The 18,555-nt window shown below is 42.5% G+C and overlaps 1 protein-coding gene across 1 annotated transcript in view; it reads right to left on the bottom strand.

Moving 5' to 3' along the window:
- Positions 1 to 16,376, bottom strand: part of GPR179 (G protein-coupled receptor 179) — a 47,766-nt gene extending 31,390 nt beyond the window's left edge. Inside the window, exons 1-2 of the mRNA XM_042473471.1 lie at positions 15,502 to 16,376; positions 3,153 to 3,261 (exon numbers count right to left, since the gene is read on the bottom strand). Of these exons, the coding sequence (XP_042329405.1) occupies positions 3,153 to 3,261; positions 15,502 to 16,376 (984 nt within the window). The remainder of the gene's footprint in view (positions 1 to 3,152; positions 3,262 to 15,501) is intronic.
- Positions 16,377 to 18,555: the final 2,179 nt, after the last annotated feature.

Here is an 18,555-nt window from a genome sequence, read left to right as displayed (position 1 = left end):
ACCCATAGGGCTGAAAGTGATTGCCCAATCCAGGGTTGCTCATTAGACTGTGCCCAGCACTCCTAATAAAACACATGCATAAACACACACTCTGTAAAAGGTGCTTAAATGCAGATTTGCATGTTAAAACCCTGCTGTGCAGTGAAGGTACAGAGCAGCTGAATTAGGCAGATGGGTCAGCAGAGAGGGAGAGGGATAATACAGAGATGCCAGAAGGAAAGGGGAAATGAGACACAGGAGGGATGCTGGAAAGAACCGTGGTGAAGAAGGCAGTAGCGGAGGAAGAGAACGGATGCTGACTGTGAATGGTGCTAACTAGGCAACACAAAGCAGAAAGAGAGAGAGAGAGAGAGAGTGGGAGTAAAAGAGAAATCCAGAAAGGGTATCCTTGTGGCGGCAAGGACAAGTAAAATTAGAAAAGTAAAACCTATAGAGAAAATGCCCTTTGGGACATTTAAATATCCAATAAATAGAAAGTGTGTGTGTGTGTGTGTGCGCGCACACACGCGCACCAAGTCACCTGTTGACTTATGGCAACCCCATTAATTTCATAGGGTTTTCTTTCTTAAGGAATATTCAGAGGTGGTTTTGCCATTTCTTTCCTCTGAAACAGAACCTACAACACCTGGTATTCTTTGGTAGTATACCATTCAAATCCTAACCAGGGATGACCTGCTTAGCTTCCAATAGAAAGTATGCAGTTTTAAACTGGAGGATACTTTTATGGGGACATTATAAATTACAAGAACTGTGTAGAAGGGGAGGATGTTCAGGAATTACATGGGGATGAAACCCACCCACCTCAAAAGGCCTAAAACTGTTTTTCTAATTGACAAGAGTGTACTCAAGTTAACATCCCACAAATAATAAATCCCCATATTACCTCAATGTTCCTTTGATTATTTAACACACACGTTGCAGACCTCAGCAAGAAATTACACTTTAAAAATCGTGTGTAGCCACAATTGATCCTCAGTGTATTCTTTTTCAATATATTTTGTGCATCAATGAGTTTTAAAGAATAAATTACTGTTGAAGTGTCCATGTTTTGTAGTAGGTAATATAATGTTGAGGAGCTGTGATTAAAAATGGTTATTTATTTACAGCGGCAACATATTATATAGCTTTTTATGGATTTTTGCCTTGCTGAAAGAGATGTGCTCAAAAGGCATAATGTATTTTGTACATAATGCAGATAGTGCAAAAGTCCTGTGGCTTTTGTTCTTTTTCATATTAAAGATCTTCCACAACAAGATTCAGGGTGGTTAAGTGCCACTTGGTGATTGTCTCATTCTACCATATGTCATTGACCTGGCTTACTATCAGCTTCTGTACCATACATATAAGCAGCTAGTCCCATTATCAAAATTCTGTACACAACTTAGAGCACTATCTTATATTGCTATGCAAAATTGCTTCTTCAGAGGTTTTATCAAAGGAGGCTTTCCATAGCACCAATGCGACTTCACGCAAAATGCAAACACCAATTTCCAAGAGGAGCTTTTTTTTTCCTGACAAGGCTGTGGCGGAGAGAGATAGAATTCAACTCCTCCTCCCCTCCTGTATAGTATACAAGCTGTTCAGGTTTTCCCGTGGCTGTTATTTTCATACCCTGTCACCACCCTCTGCATATTAATTGCATTCATGCAGTTAACATCATGCCCAGTTTTGCCTTTAGGCAGGACTTCCTGGGGAAATACTTCAACAGTTCAGATTTCAGGTCAGGCCTATTCAGGGGTGCTTTGTTCATCATGCAGGAAAACAAGAAAATACAAAATCAAGAAAACAACGATCCCTTTATTGGGCTAAGGGAAAAAAGTACAAAATACATCATGCAGGTTTTCAGAGCTTTACTGCCTTCTACATCAGGCAAAGATGTTAAAAATCACAGAGAAGAAAACTGATGATGTTAGAGTCACAGGCCTACATTTTGTCTCAGATGTCATTTCTATTGTCAGTTTAGATGGTCTAGAGAGGGATATCAATGCAGGCAGAAGCGAGATTTCTGTATCAGATAAGGCCCCTACACTGCATCCCCAATAAATTGGAAAAGGGTTATGTGGGATGATAAGACACACAAAAAAGAGCTGCTTATCTGTGGTGCAATTCCCAACAAATGATAGCATTCCTAAAGATTGCAGCTCTATCAAGAAGGTATAAGATGCTCCAAAAGCATCTCTCCACATCAAATTTCAAAAGAAAATTTGAAAAGTTTAAATTTTGATAACTTGCTGAATGTTTTATTTGAAACAATGAATTTCAACTCCTTGATGTCCCCCCCCCTCACATACACAGTTATTCAGAAACTGACCACTTCCCAATCCATCCTGTTGTGTTTGATTATAAATTCTCTGGGTATAGATTGGAAGCTTTTCTGTTATGCACAGCACCTAAAGTCTCTTTTGCACTAGACAGTTAAAGCACTTGGTCACCACTTTAGCTGCCATGGGTGCATGCGATGGTATCCTGGGATTTATAGTTTAAGTATTTAGAATCCTCAGCCAGCGAGATCTAGTGCTGCACCAGACTATGAATTTCAGGATCCATAGGATGCAATCATGGCAGTTAAAGTAGAAACATAGCAGTATAACTCTGTAATGTGAAAAGAGACACTGGAGGCACAATACACTCGTCCCTTCACATTTGCGACTTTGACTTTTGTAGATTTGATTATTCATGGATTTTATTGATATGTTCTCTCTAGGAATATCTAGGTCCTCCAGCGCAACTCTGTGGCCAACTTTAACCAAAGGTTGCACTGAAGGATCTAGCGAGAACACTCCACTAGGCATCTGTAGCTCCTCGAGTGCAATTCTATGGTCAATATGTCTGGCAGATGTTGACCACTGGAGGACCTAGAGATTCCTAGAGGTGTTCTCTCAGGTAAAAACGGTGTTTTTGGTATTTGCAATTTTTCCACATTCACGGGAGTCTTGTGTCCCTAACCCCAGTGAATGTGGAGGGACGAGTGTCATTAATAAATGGTACATAAAAGCAGTAGTAGGAAGAAGTCAAGTGTTACAAAAGGCAAGTATATCTGTGAAAAGACTTCCAGTGGATGGATAGTACAAAAGATTCATATCCTATATCTCAATCAATCTAACATTGTTACTTGGCTTAGTTGGGAGAACAGCTTTAAGGATCCTCCTTACCTGGGTACTGTTGAGGTCACACCGGTGTGTATTTGCAAACCATTCCTGTCCACTGGCGCACTGGTTTATATCAATGTCCTGGATTTTAACATCCATCCTCAGGACCCCTCTGGAACATATAACACAAAGGGTTAAGCATGTATTTGATGGAGAGCAGAAGGAAGTAGAGGACAGTTCGAACATTTGGTGTCCTGCAGATCTTATAGTTTCAGCAGATGTTACTGCAGCTGGTTGAAATGCATAACTAATGTCTCACGTGAACAGTCTATGCACCGTAATAACTGATATAGGGACAACCCACAACGACTCCAGAAAAACTAGCATAGAGGACTAGTGAGAGAGCAAAAAAGTATAATTGCCAGGGATGAGATTGAATTTCCCCACCAAATATACAGCCAGTGCCAGTGAAAGCTCAAAGATGGCAGCAGTTGTTTCTGTGATTCCCTGTTAAATCTCTGTGCGTCATGCAGTTTAAAGGAACATGAACCCTAGCAGGAAAAAAATGATGAATCTCTGTGGGATGGGGACAGACCAAGGAAGTTAGGCTGGTCCCATCTCTTTTAAATTTCCAATGGGCAGCCAAAACAGTGATGTTCCATATGGTATTCAATGTCTGAAACTTCTGTTTTAACTTATTTAAAACTGGATTCTAGGATTGTTTTTCAAACGCTTTTAGAAATTTTAAAATAGTATTTCAACGTGCTTTTAGATTTTTTAAATGTCTCTACTGTTTTAATTAGTTTTTATTTGTCCATCACTTTGAGAGCCATTGTGGGCTGGGAGGCAATACAGAAATACTTTAAATAAATCAGTGAAGCTTGGCTTATTTCCTTAGAATCTTTGGCGCATTACAGACCACCCCTTTGGGGCGGCCTGTAACCAGCCCTTTCCCCACCAGATCGGGGCCTCAGCTGCCAGAGCAGCAGCCTCCAAGGCCCCGATCTGCCGCTTTCCAGGCCGCGGGGAAGTGGCAAAAGGCCGCTTCCCCGCGGCCTGGAAATGTGTGTTCTTGGGGCTTCATGCCCCAAGGACACCTGATAGCGGCGAGGAGGAGGAGAAAGGGGCTGCTCGGCCCCTTTCTCCCTTGCATCCCTGGCGCAGTCGTCTAAAGGCTGCGCCAGCGATGCAAACCGTAGAAGGAGCTCCGTTTCGGAGCTCCTTCTCACGCCGCAGAAAAGGCGCTCTAGGTGCCCTCGCGCGGCGCGATGACGTCACAACTGCGCCACCTCGTTTGGAGGCAGCGCGGTGGTGATGTAGTCATGGCGGCCCCCGTGTGGAACAGGCACCACCATTTTGCATGGACTCGATCCGTACTAGGGTTAGGGGCGTCCAGAAGGGATGCCCCTTTCTAACCCTAGTACGGGCCCAGTCCATACTATTACGCCTGTGCAGAACGGGCCTTCTTCTCCTCCAGCTTATTCCCAAACCTTGGGCATGTCATTCTTCAGAAACTTCATTTGTGTCCTGGAATAAGGCTGCTCAAATGCAAGCCCAGACCTTCCATTAGACAAGTGAAATGAGACAGCAGAAAATTGGGGGTGTAATAAAACTGAAGAAAGGGAGGCAAATGGTTACTCACTTTCCTGCTATTACATGTTTACTGGTATGGATAGGAATAAGTGCTTTTGTGATTGCATGTTTCATGCACCATACTAATTGGGCTATGTTGGGGTGTTGTGTTTCTTGAATTAGGTGGGTCCTGATGGGCACCATCTACTGCCCCACACTGGACAACCTTGCTCCCAAAGCAGAGCTTATTACTTACTCTTAAATCCAGACACTTCACATTTTAAAACTTATACACCTCTAGGCTTTCAGATAAAGTAAAAATAGGAGGAAGGAATATCAACAATCTAAGATATGCAGATGACAACATACCACTAGCAGAAAACATCACTGAGTTGGAACAAATTAAGGAAGGTCAAAGAAGAAAGTGCAAAGGCAGGCTTGACGCTGAACATAAAGAAAATAAAATTAATGACCATGGAGGACCTACATAAATTCAACCTAGACAATGATGAAAACAAACTAGTAAAAGAGTTCCTGTACCTTGGATCAAACAAAAGTCAGAAAGGAGACTGCAATCAAGAAACCAGAAAATAACTAGGAATGGAAAGAGCAGCTATGAAAGAACTATAAAAGATCCTGAAGAGTAAAGATATACATCTGAGCACTAAAGTTAGAATTGTTCAAGTCATTGTATTCCCCATCTCCATGTATGGATGCGAGAACTGGACAGTGAAGGAAGCAGACAGGAAGAAAATTGGTTCATTTGAGATGCGGTACTGAGGATACCATGGATAGCCAAAAAGGCAAACAAATGGGTCCTTCAACAGGTCAAGCCTGAAATCTCCCTGGAAGCCAAACTGAGCCTGTCATACTTTGGCCACCTCATGAGAAGGTATGACTCATTTAAAAAGACAACGAGACTAGGAAATGTGGAGGGAAGAGACAGAGAGGAAGACCACATGCTAGATGGATAGACAGAATTAGGGAGGCCACAACCATGAATTTACATAATAATAATAATTTTATATTTTCCGCCTCTTCTGACAGGATCGAGGTAGGATTAAAACCTAACAAAATACATAAAAATACAATAAGCTAAGCAGAGTAGTGGAGGACTGGGGTTCTTGGAGGTGTCTCATCGACAGGATGACCATGAAATGGGGTCAATTTGAGGGCAGATAACAACAACTACAACAACAACAAAGCTCTTAGACCTTGGGTACTGGGTCTAGTCTTGAGTCTAAATGTCAGCTAAGTCCTCTAAAGTGACATGGGAATGTCTTTTCCTTGGAGTGGTAACAGACATAACTTACATGTGAGCACACACCAGCTGGGCCATGTGTGTTTCTGTGTTCAATTGAGCTTTTGTGCTTGTGTGAACTCTGGAAGAGACAGATCTAAGTCAGCCAAAAAGGGTATTGCAGGTCACTGCCTCTTTGTTGATGATTTATGCATACAGGCAAGCAGTAACTGGTCAGCTTGCAGATATAGGACACAGTCTCAACACTGTGACTCGGGGAAAGCCCAGGAATCCTGAAGCAAAATGGCTTACATTTTCTGGGGAAAAAAACCCTGTCTGTTTAGAGGGTGAGAGAGACAGACAGATAGGTATGTACTTGAAAAGGCATCTAAATTTGGCCATTAACAAATTAGGACTGTAACGGGGCTGGTCTTAATATTTTCAGGGGACTGCCCAAGATGAAAAAGGAAACCGCACATATACAATCTAGGATGTATGTGTGCCCCTTCCTCCCATTAATCTTAAGCATGTTGCATGCACAACACAATGGGGAGGGAAACTGGTGGTACAGTGTGCCCTTGGCTTACACGGGGATCCGTTCCGGCCCCCCCCCCCCCCCCATGAGCCAAATAGCGCATATGCTTGAGCCCCATTCACTTGAATGGGGCTCGTGCATGTGGCGGCAGAGCAGTGACACACACGTGCCATGGGCACATGCCCCATTAATTCCAATGGGACAGGCCGCCCCTTGCACCCCGCGCGCTCCCACACGGCTCTCCGCAGGTTTGAGCATATGTTCAAACCCACATACAGTATGCCCCTTTATGACACAGGTGCACTGTACTATGGTATGGGGTTTGTCTTTTTGAATATTTTCCTACCACCACCACCAGCAACAAACATTATTGCAAATAAAACAAAGTACAAGTTGAGTCTCCCTTATCTGGAATGGCTAGGACAATGTCACCTTTGTTTTCTGATGGTTTGATGTAAACAAATCTTATGTCATGTTCAAAATTATTAAAATATCATGTATTGAATTACCATCAGGCTTTGTATAGGTTGTATGCAAAACATAAATTAATTTGTTGTTTAGGGTTGGGTCCTATCTCCAAGAAATCTCATGTATATGCAAATATTAAAAAATTCAAAAAACGGAAATCCAAAACATTTCTAGTCCCAAGCATTTCAGATAAGGGAAACCTAACCTATAGTACACCAGGGGGGAGTTTTTTTAGGATGCTATGGCATCTCGTGCCTTTCCTGATTCCTGTTGCTGAACCAAAAGGGGGATATTAATCATGCCATGAAGATATGGTGAACAAATGGACTGGGGAAGGAACTCTTCTACATCGGTTCCATGCAAAGAAGTAAACTGAAAATTGTAAGTGGAACAATCCTAATTAGCCTCCTTTCAAGTGCAGGTACCCTGGTACTCTCTAGATGCATTGTTGTGCAAATCCCATCAGTCCCAGCCAGCCTAGCCAATGGGAATGTGGGAGTTGTGATCTGAAATGTCTGGAGGGCATCAAGTGTTGTACTCCTTCAAGAGTGTGCAGGGCTAGATATTGTATATGGGCACTACTGTATCTTGTGATCAAGAACCAGGGCTATTCACTGAACCATTCCCTATGCCGTAGAGGGCCTCTGCATGGTGGCAGAATACAGTCATTGCTCTACATTTATGCCTTTGAGTTTTACTGATTTGATTATTTGCAGATTTGATTTGCAGAATAACATGTTCTCTTTAGGAATCTCTGGGTCCTCCAGCGCAACTCTGCTGGATGTTGATCATAGAGTTGCACTGGAGGATTCCTAGCGTTTCCTAGAAAGAACACTTCTCCAGGGATTTGTAAGTCCTCCATCATGATTCAGTGGTCAACCTCTGACAGATGTTGACCATACAGTTGCACAGGAGGACCTAGAGATTCCCGGAGAGGTAAAAAAATAGTGATAATTTATTTGTGTTTTTTTCTGCTTTCACGGAGAGTCTATGCCCCTAATCCCAGCGAATGTGGAGGACTCACTGTATACTATTATTATTATTTATAGTATTTATACCCCGCTCTTCAGCCAAAAGGCTATATACTGTTAGACTCATCCTGCTCAGGCATTTTTGCACTGAGATTCAGGCTAGGTTGCTGGAAGCAAACTAGAATTTTGTAACATTTCTGTTTATTTGAAAATAGTTCAGCTTTAGCACAGGCAGAAACACATAACTAGAAATGAAAAAACCCATTGCTCATCTCTTAGATCTCCAACGAGACATCCAGTGTTCTCAAATGGTTACATTGGTCAAACCCAGCTCTCTTTTTGAGAAAATCAGAGCAGGCATACTGGATCCAGACCCAAGGCCTATGCCAGCACACCCTCCAACATTGCACAGATGAAAAACAAGAGATTTGTGGCCAAGCAACATCTGAATGTGGTCAAGATGGGAAAAATTATCACTGGGTAAAAATAGAAGCTAGGAGAAGAAGAAGCAATTGGTTTTTGCCTGAGCCTACAGGGAAGGCAAATAGTCTGCCTCCTCTTGTCCTATCCCCTCTACTGAGTTTATTGGATGCAAGATACCTTTGTACTGTACTTTGAATGCAGTTTACAGCAGCTGAAGTAAGCTAAAGACAAAGGGGGAAAGTGAGAGAAGGAAAGAGAAACTGGGACTTGACATCACTTTAATTCCCATGGCTCAGTGCTATAGAATTCTAGGAACTGTAGTTTTGTAGACATTTAGTGTTCTCTGTCAGGGAACTGGGATGACAAAACAAAGTGCAGTTTTCATAATTCCATAACACTGAGCCATGGCAGTTAAAGTGGTGTCAAACTGGATTATTTCTGCAGTGTGTATGCAACCTGAGGGGCAACCCTTTGTGATGTCAAAGAGGGTGGACACTGGTGATGTCATTAAACATGATATACTGTATTAAACATCAACAACAGTTGCATAGAGTATGCCATTCAAATAAAAAACAAGTCAGGCTATCAAATGAGGGGGGAAAATACTGTATGCACATACATTCCAAGACATCACTTCACCCTAAGATTCCTCCACTACCTTCAGGACCAGAGGAGAGTTGCCAGACTCTGAGATCTTGGAATCCTACCACTGATTGCACAATCCTCCCTGGACTTATCAAATCCTTTTGTAAAGCCACCCAAGCTATAGCCATCACAAAATTTTGTGGCAGTGAATGTTTCTGTGCCTTTCTTGGTCTCTTGCTGCATCCTCTCTTTGGGTTTCCTCCTTCCAAACATTCATCTTTAGCTGTGCAATTCATCTTTAGCTGTGAGAGTGGAAGACCTGCTTGTTTCACTGACTGGCATCTTACCTTCATTCAGAAAACCTAAGAAGTATGGTCTAAGGAGAAGTTCCCATGGAAACACATGGCCCAACTATTGACATTCTTGTGTCAAATCCAGATATAGACTCACAGCAACCCTTGCTTCTGTTTGTGGTGAAGTATTATATTTGAATGAAAGAATAAGATACACCAAAAACAAGGGAATATCATACATGTTAATTGCTTTCATCAACTGAAGATTTTACAGGGTAAATGGTGATTTCTAATGTCAGCGTCATTAGAATAATATTCTCCCCATTGGTATTTGAAGGACCATGTGTAAATATTAGAACTTGAATAAACAGTATGCTATAATTTTGTAACCATACATAGTGGTAATACAGATTCATCAGAGTATTTCGAAAACAAGCTTTTTGGACTGTAAGTCCCAGAATCTCCCAGGTAGCATAGCCATGCTGTCTGGGGTTTCTGGGAGTTGTCATCCAACAGGTAAATTTATCAAGCTGTGATTTATTACAGTGCTGGTTATTTCTGCCTGGGCTCCAGACATCCTACATCTTAACCATATTTTTAAATTTTTAAATTGTTTTCCCAGCAGTGGGGATTAGGGCAACTATGAAATTTGTCAAATTAAAGTGGATTTGTGCTGCCATATTGTACTCCAGTCCGCTCAGTTTTGCCTTGCAACAGTTTTCTGTTGCAACAGTGCAGATGCAGCCATACACTTTTATGTGGCTGTATGTGGGTTACAGAGAGATCATTTTCATGAATAAATGCAATTGTTTTCATTGCTGTTGTGGGTTTCCTCTTAGATTTCTATGACAGAAGTTAGCAAGCAGTAAGGGCTACCCTGACAAGAGTGTTGATAGCCTGTGAAATTCTGATGATGTGTGTCCTTAGAGAAAGCAATGATCAAAAGAGATGACTCATCCAGATTTTCCTCCTTCAGCCTATGGAAAGGGGCAAGGTGTTTGTGTGTGATGAATACAGCACATTGCAGTTTTGAACAAGACAGAGAGAAGTGAGATCTATGCAGACACTACAGTCAGGACATTTGTCAAGTCTCTCCTGGGTTACCATAATATTGTCCTGTATTCAGTTGGCTGGGATCACATTGTCATGCTGGTAGGACTTCTCTATACTAAACTGACATTTATGGTTTCAGATTACCTGTCAGATTTGCAGTTCTCATCTGAACACAGGTCTGATGTACATATTTTATCAAAGTCTATCTGAGCATTGTGATGCATGGAGTGAGGCTAGTATTACAATCAGCTTTGACAGGTAGCAGCCTGTATATAGGGCCCTATTAACTGATGAGAAATGATCTATATTTACCTGTAAACATCAGTATTGTTTGATTATTATGAATATGTATATCCCACCTTTCTGTGAATAATTCACGACCAAGGTGGCTACCAGCGATGATAAATACAAAAATTGATAAAACAGTTTAAGGCAATAGCAAACTATTGATCCTTTTGTATGGCCCAAGAAGGGTCCATAAATTTTACTAGGGCTAGTTCTTCTTTCTTGCCTCCTCAGCTCTGTACTTCTATACCAGAAAATGTTAACCTGTTTAATTTCTGCCTATTATACACAGTCACAATGAGGCAGCATTTGAGTCTTTTTACCTTTGGAAGAAAACAAACAAGCAGGGATATAATTAAAACCAGCATGATGGTTTGAGTGCTGGACCATGACTCTGGAGACCTGGGTTTGAATCCAAGATCGGCCATGTAAATCCACTGAGCCACCTTGGGAAAGTCACACTCTCTCAGCCTCAGAGGATGGCAATGGCAAACTTGCCAAGAAACCCCCATGATAAGGTCTCCATAAGTAAAAAATGACTTGGGGCAAACAACAAAAGCAATGAATGGTGAGAACAGGATGTCTTCCTCTGTCATGGTATTGCAACCTTGGGTCATCTAGGTAAGTTAAATGGCAGATGGTCCATGGCAGATTTTGCACAGTGCATAGTCAGACTGTGGAATTTGCTACCACTAGTTTCAATTATGGCTTTAAAATGTGATTAAAGAAATGAAGGATAGGTAAGCCTAGCTGTGGCTGGTAGTCATGGTGGGTGTATGCTGCCTCTGATATCAGAGACTGTGTGGATACTGTTGTGCTTATAGGCTTTCCAGAGGTGTCTGGCTGTTCATTGTGTGAACAAAGTGGTGGGATAGATAGGCCTTTGTTCTGATCCAGCAGGGCTCTTCTTATGTTCTTAACTTTGGGTCAATGGTGCAGCCTTGTCTTTCACTTTGTGTTGGACTTCAGAGAAAGTCAGAAGAACCATTGTTGTGAAGTGACCATTTTTCTCTTTGGGCTTCAAAGTGGGCTGGGACCACTGGGGAAGGGGAGCTACTTCAACTTTTCTCAAAGGTTGATCACCATGAGAAATGAAACTGGTTCTTTGCCTATTCTCGAGGACAGTGGGGGGGGGTTTGAGGTGGGTGCCTCACCTGACACTGAATATGGGGCCACTTTGTGATGTATGGGGCTCTGAAGTAGGAAGGAAAGGAATCCCTCATTTCTTAGCAGAGGTCTTTTCACACTGCACAATTATAGCATTATCGCTGCATTTTAACTGTCATGGATGCATCCCAGGAAATCCCAAGGTTTGTAGTTTGGTGAGACACTAGAACTCTCTGGCTGAGAATAATAAATACACTTTCTTGAGTTGCAAATTCAAGGATTCCATAGGATTCCTTGCAACAACAACAATAGCAACAACAATAAACAATCAACAGGTTTTTGTGGGTTTTTCGGGCTATGTGGCCATGTTCTAGAAGATTTTCTTCCTGAGGTTTCGCCAGCATCTGTGGCTGGCATCTTCGACTTCACAGTTAATCAACAATTTGCTACCTATTCATGACATGAAACCCCTGCTGTCTGAAGCAGCTGCCTCACTCTACCTGGTGGTAGTGCTAGCGCTGGCACTGGTCCTGGCAGCAGTAGGCAGCAGTGTGGGCAACTTGGCCTATCCACCATCTGGATAAAGGCCATACTGGGGGATTATGGGAAAACTGGCACTGAAGAATCGTAGTGTTTCTCTACCTCAGTGAATCAGGTAAGTGTGATGTGTGTATATGGGCATAGGAGTTCTTTGTGGGAAGAAACTACGTAGGGCCACGGCATTATGGAATAAAAGACAACCTTTTAAAAATTAGAGTAATGTATGTCTGAAAAATAAGTCAGCGTGACTATGATTCCGGAGACCAGGGTTCAAATCTTGGTTCAGCCGTATAAAACCACTAGGTAACCTTGGATTACTCTCTCAGCCTCAAAGTATGGCAATGACAACCCCTCCTCTCTAGAAACTTGCCAAGAAAGCCCTATGATAGGGTTGCCATAAATCCAACTTGAATGCACACAGCAACAACAACAAAAATGCCAGAAAACACAACATGGCTTGGTAAGGTAGAAGGCAGTAGGAAAAGAGGAAACCCACATTCCAGATGGATAGACTCAATCAAAGAAGCCATAGCCTAACTCTGCAAGACCTGAGCAGGGCTGTTGATGATAGGGGGACTTAGAGGTCCCTCATTCATGGAGTCGCCTTAACTTGAAGTTGACTTGACCAGCAGTTAATAACAACAGGGCTTCAAAATAATGGTAATTGTCTTTGGGTGAATAAGCAAGGACACATGTAACCTGGAAGAGTGATCCTTTTCTTTGTGTTATCATCATGGCACATTAAATGAAGCAGCTAGCTTTTTTAACCTTAAGGTAGCCATGGAATGCTCCTCTCATTTTGTCAGAAAGTGGTTCTTTCCCACATTTAAATTTCCTCCCTCTTCCCCTTCCTCCTTTCATGAGCCTCACAAAGGACAACAGATCCAAGTCTTCCATCCTATCCTTCTTTTAAAAAGGATGATCTATGAATCCTGCAAGATCTAGTGGGGAGGACAGGACTGCCCCCCCCAGGATATTCTGCCACTCATCCTTCTCTCAGCTTATTTTGTCCACAATGTATAAATTTTATTTTACACATAATAGCAGGATTCCACGCCAGACAGGTAGATTTTGAAATAATCAACGTGTGATTGTAGACAAGATTTGTCTGTCAGTCCCCATATGGCATTTAAAGGGGCTATATTTCTACTTGAGGGGCCTGTATGCACTGTAATCCTGCCCTTGCGTTTGATTTGAACCCACTAGTTTACAAGTCTCAGCCCTGAACCATGTAAAGTCAGGCTCACAATGAATCTTAATAACATATTTGATGGTAAGAGTTGTTCAGCATTAGAAGCAACCACCTCAGAAGATGGTGGATTCTCTTCAAGCCAAGGTTTTTAAACAGAGGTTGGATGACCATCTGTTGGGAATGCTTTAAGCTCCGGATTCCCACAGGACCAGTTGGGGTCCTTCGCAACTCTATAGATCAGTTTCTGTGGGATGTCATTTTAAAAGCAGTGTTCAGGACATGTACAAGTTGCTTTTCTCATGACATAGGTCATCTTCTCTCTATGTTGGATTGCAAAGAAAGGGTCCCTGGGTTTTAGGCATGTGGAAGCACCTTTTGAATGATCAGAGCAGGTTAGTAAATTGTAATGAAATAATGACAGAGCAGCTGTGTTAAAAGCTACTCTTTTGGTCACTTGTGGTGAGTAAGAATCTCTTCCAGGTCACTAGTTAGGAAGGTTTTACAAACACTGGATTCTTACCTCCCACCCTACCCTTGCTAACTACAAATGATTAAGAGCTAGTAAAAATGTCATCAGCCTAGTAGCAAGAAGCTTGAAAGATCTGTCTCAGGGAGAGGGGGCAGGTGTGTGGTGTAAGATGTAATACATAGTAGTTTCTGAGCCATGCAGAAAGCTTTACTTTTACTACTGAACAGCCACAGCTCTGACCCCCAACTTGGAGTAGGAGACTTCCAGATAAGAGAGGAACTCCCAGCCCTCCCCCCTTATTTTTGTATCAAAACAGCCAGTGTGGTGCAGTGGTTTGAACACTGGACTATGGCTCTGGAGAACAGAGTTCAAATCCTGATGGGTGACCTTGGGCAACTCACATTCTCTCAGTCTCAGAGGATGGCAATGGCAAACACCTTCTGAAGAAACATGCCAAGAAAACCCTGTGATAGAGTTGTCATAAGTCAGAAACTACTTGAAGGCACACAACAACGACAAAGCATTTCAGAGGCTACATAGGGCAGCAATTTGTAAAAGGTTGTATTAACACCAGCAAGACCAGAAGAAGAAGAAGAAAAATCTGAGAACAGGCTTTCTTAATTGGCATGTATTTTGTATGCATCCTGCCTTACTTTATTTTTAAATGTTATTATTACTAAATAAGGAAATGCTCCTTTAAAAAATGGAATAAGTGGCAAGCATAGATAGGAAGAATTTGTTTTCCCATTGAAACCCAGAAAATAGATGGCAGTCCCAGAGACTGATCCTGAGTCAAAGTTTGGACTATGGAAGTCCACGGAGAATGAATGAGAAAGAGTGACTAGTCTCTGAACATGCACTGAATTCTTTCTCACTGACCTTGAGAACAGCCCATCCACCTCAAAGACTCTGGATCGGATGGCTTTGTCCAGCTTTGTTCCTTGAAGACTTGAGCTTCTGTGCCTTGCTATTTTAAAAATTCATTCTGCCCCTGACTCCTATTTCCAGCTTGGGAAAGGCAAACAATGGTTACTTAACTGTGAAGGCAAAGCTCTTTTCATTTGATTTGAAAAAAATATTTATTTGCTGCTGCTATTATTTCTCCTACTGCTTATTATTATACTGGTTCTCTTAATACTGTACAATGCCCAAAGAACTTATAGGCATCTTACAGATCAGAGCCTATAACTTGTAGCTCTTCAGATGTTGCCAGACTTCAGTTTCTCTCATCTGTCGCCATTGACTATGATGGTAGTTGCATTTTAACAACATCTTGAGAACTACAAAATTGTCTATTCCAGGTACAGAGGCAATTCAACCATCTACATATCCTTTAATTTATTAACATTAGAGTTTGGGACAGAAGCAGTTTTTAAAAATATTATGCTGTTATAAGAAAATGGTGAGTTTCTCAGTGAATTATGAATGTTAGTAATAATTAGACAGATAAACATACCCTGTGTTCAATGGTAAAGTGGTCTACAAACCCAGCCCCATGATAAAAAAGAAAATACTGGTCAAGTATTTTGCCCTTCCATGGCTTCTCCCCATATCCAGTCGCCCCCCCCCACCTGCTTTTCACAGGTTTTTGTTTCAATGTTTAGAGATCAAAACATGGGTTGCCTGTGCTGTTTAGGCCACAGTTTGACTTCTTATCCCCAGCATCCTTCCCTACTTACTTAAACTCTGGATTCAGATCAGGTTTGAGGCCATAGAAAGAAGAGGAGAGTGTCACCATCCAAGTGGGCAAGAACTTCCCATCCTCACATTCCAGGAAAGGCGGTGACCATTTGATGTGGCTGGTATCCATCACATAGCTATCTCCCTGGCTCCATTTGGGGGTATCCAGTGTCTTGAGGTCATTGTTGAGGATTCGCTTGTACAGGAACGGGGCCCTCTGGAACCGGAAGAAGTTGTACCATTCATTTTCCCAAGTCAGATTCCTCAGGCTGTCTGCAAAGGGTGAGAGGTCCTGGAGTAAGATCTCATTGTTCTCCTTGGTGGCCTGGAGCATCATCTGAGGCTTGGAAGACACCGGATGAGCATCAAAGGTCAGCATGGCTCGGTAAACTTGAGAATCTCCATCCATAACACTTCTGACCAAGGCGTGGTACCACTCAACATCCTCTTTCACACTAGACTCCCGGATGTCATTGGTCTGGAAGACCATGTTGAGGAAATTGGTGGCATGAGTCAGGGTGTCAGTAGCACCACGCAAATAGGAACGCAAGGCTGGTGGAGGACTGGAGGACTTCCCCATGTCCCTCACTTCAAATCTCCGTGAACAGTTGGCTTGTGAGAGGCTCAACACATCCCCAGAATACAAGAAGGCCACGGCTGCCTCTGATCCCTCAGGATCTGCCTTATCCAAGTTAGGGGTAGGCACCCAAGTGAAAGCTGAAGCCAAAGAAGATGAGGAGGAAGGCATCCATTCCTTCATTTTGGGAGTCCTGGCCTTGGGTGGAGCTGATCGTTGATGCTGGAAGATCCCGGCTGCGCGAAGGGTTTCAAGATGGAAACACCAAATCAAAAGCCCCAGCAGACAAATCTCCATAGTTCCAAAAGGCTCTAAAGGGCTGCAAAAACAACGGAGTCATCTGGCAGGGATCATGTCAGCCACAGGGAAGCCCTCTTCAGAAGTCTTGATGCATCTGTTGGTGATTTTGAGATCCTCAGGAGGTAGAAGTTGAAAACCATGGGAAGCCAAAAAGGAGCCAGGCCATCTCCATGAGACACATCCCCAAAAAACATTGGGCACACCTGCCAAAGAGTTTCCTGTTCCCCTTTTAAAATTTGCAGGACTTTCTTGCTGTCTCTCACTCTCTGTTTCCCTCTCTCTGTGCTTCTTGCCTCCCTGGTTGATGATGGAGCAGACGTCACCACAATATGAGCAGCTGCTGGCACTGCCCTCCCTTCTTTTCCCCTCAACTACTATTCTATGCCTGGGCTTTTAAATCTCTGCAGATCCACACACACATATTCACACACACACACCAAGCGCTCTATGTACAGCCTGACTTGCTAATGCTTGAAATGGAGAAATCCTGTGTAACGCCAGAGGGAGGGAGGGAAAGACACAGGGAGAATGAGAAAGAGAGATTGGAAGGGAACTGTGTCTGTCTCTCTCCGGCTCTCTGTCTCACTTTAGTTCCATTAGGGGATATAGGTTTGACAGTGATGCAAGCAACCAAATCCTGCATGGAGTACCATGGCAACGGGAAATTTGTCTTCCCACATTACCCCTCCCTTTCCCTTCCATCCCTGCCTTTATTCCACCCCCCCCCCTTCATTCATCAGCTTGACTAACACCATGATAGTCATTTATAAGGTCACCTACTGCCTACTGATGTTTGTATCACACTGATAAATGTAATTAACTGTTCAGGCACCAAGCAAAGGGAAAGGGGGAGGAAGGATGGAAAAATTTCAGAAAAGGTGAAAGAGAGGGACAAGGAGCAAGAAGGATGGAGGGAAGTGGTGACTCCAAGGAGGGGAGACACAACTGTGGCCTAATTTGAGCCAGACTTTTACCATTACACAGCTCACAAACACCTCTTACCTCATTTTCGGTGCCAAGGCCTAGTTGTGGACCATTTGAAGTTATATTAAAGAAGAGCAGTCCTGAGCCCATGCAAAGTTAATATTCATTGCCATTTAATCAGATTACGCTCCACCGTCTATTATTTGGAAGTGTCTTTTTACGTTCACTGATCTTTTGCTGTGTTTTATCTTATTTTCCTCCCTCTTGCAGCCACTTTTTAAAGAGAAGGGGAGATATTACCTTTTGCATTTTAGATTTGCTGTGCTTCTATTTCAACATTAGTCGAAAATTAATGCTATTGATTTACTTTGGTTGTTGATTGTGTTGTTCACAGTGGCTTCTTTGCTGTATAAGTTAACTTGGAACTAGAATCACTGCACAGAATGAATTGCATTTCTAAGAGGACGAGGGAGCTGGAAAGAAGGGGAACTTAAACAGAAGATGATGAGTAGCATAATAAAGAGGAAGAGAGCTAGCAGAAGAATAAGAAAAGAGGAGCACAAAATAACGCTGATATTCTTCCACATTTGAGAGTTTCCTTGGGTTGTCTAATATGTTTTCATTTATTCCTATAGATCTACTCTAAGCAAGTCTGGACCCAACCACTGTAAAGAAAGGGATTCTTCATCTTCATCCCCAAATCAGCATTTCAGTTTTATCATTCCACTGTGGACTTTGCAAACTGTTTCTGATTCAGGGCATGTTTTTTTGCAATTAACATGCCTAGGCTGAAAACATTGTTTTGTCTACTTGTCCACATAAGTTCTCATTTGATTGATGGATAAAGTTATATTGTATTTGCCTTTACTTATGTGAGGAGGAAATCCATATGGACTCCCAGCACTGAAACTACTGACAGCTGCCAAACCTAATTTTAGGCTATAGCAATCCTGTTTTGGAAGTGAATCCCATGGGGACTCAATGGGATGCCCTTTTAATAAGTAAACAACGACTGGGTGAAAGTCGTTATAGGGAAGCCTGCGCTAAAACGGAGCTGATGTAGATCCGCCTACACACTGAAAATCATACTATCCGTGACAGTCTTCACGAGCCAAGATGCCAGTATTCATCAGTGTTTGGGCAGCTTCATGATGAGATCCACAACAGGATTTCCTGAACAGCTCTCTGGAAGAGTCATGTAGTCACCCAGTTAGGGCACAAATCTATTGGGAGCCACTCCTGATTAAGTCCT

This window comes from Sceloporus undulatus, chromosome 6 (genome assembly GCF_019175285.1).
Source record: "Sceloporus undulatus isolate JIND9_A2432 ecotype Alabama chromosome 6, SceUnd_v1.1, whole genome shotgun sequence".
Taxonomy (NCBI): domain Eukaryota; kingdom Metazoa; phylum Chordata; class Lepidosauria; order Squamata; family Phrynosomatidae; genus Sceloporus; species Sceloporus undulatus.
This window is presented reverse-complemented; position numbering and strand designations above follow the sequence as displayed.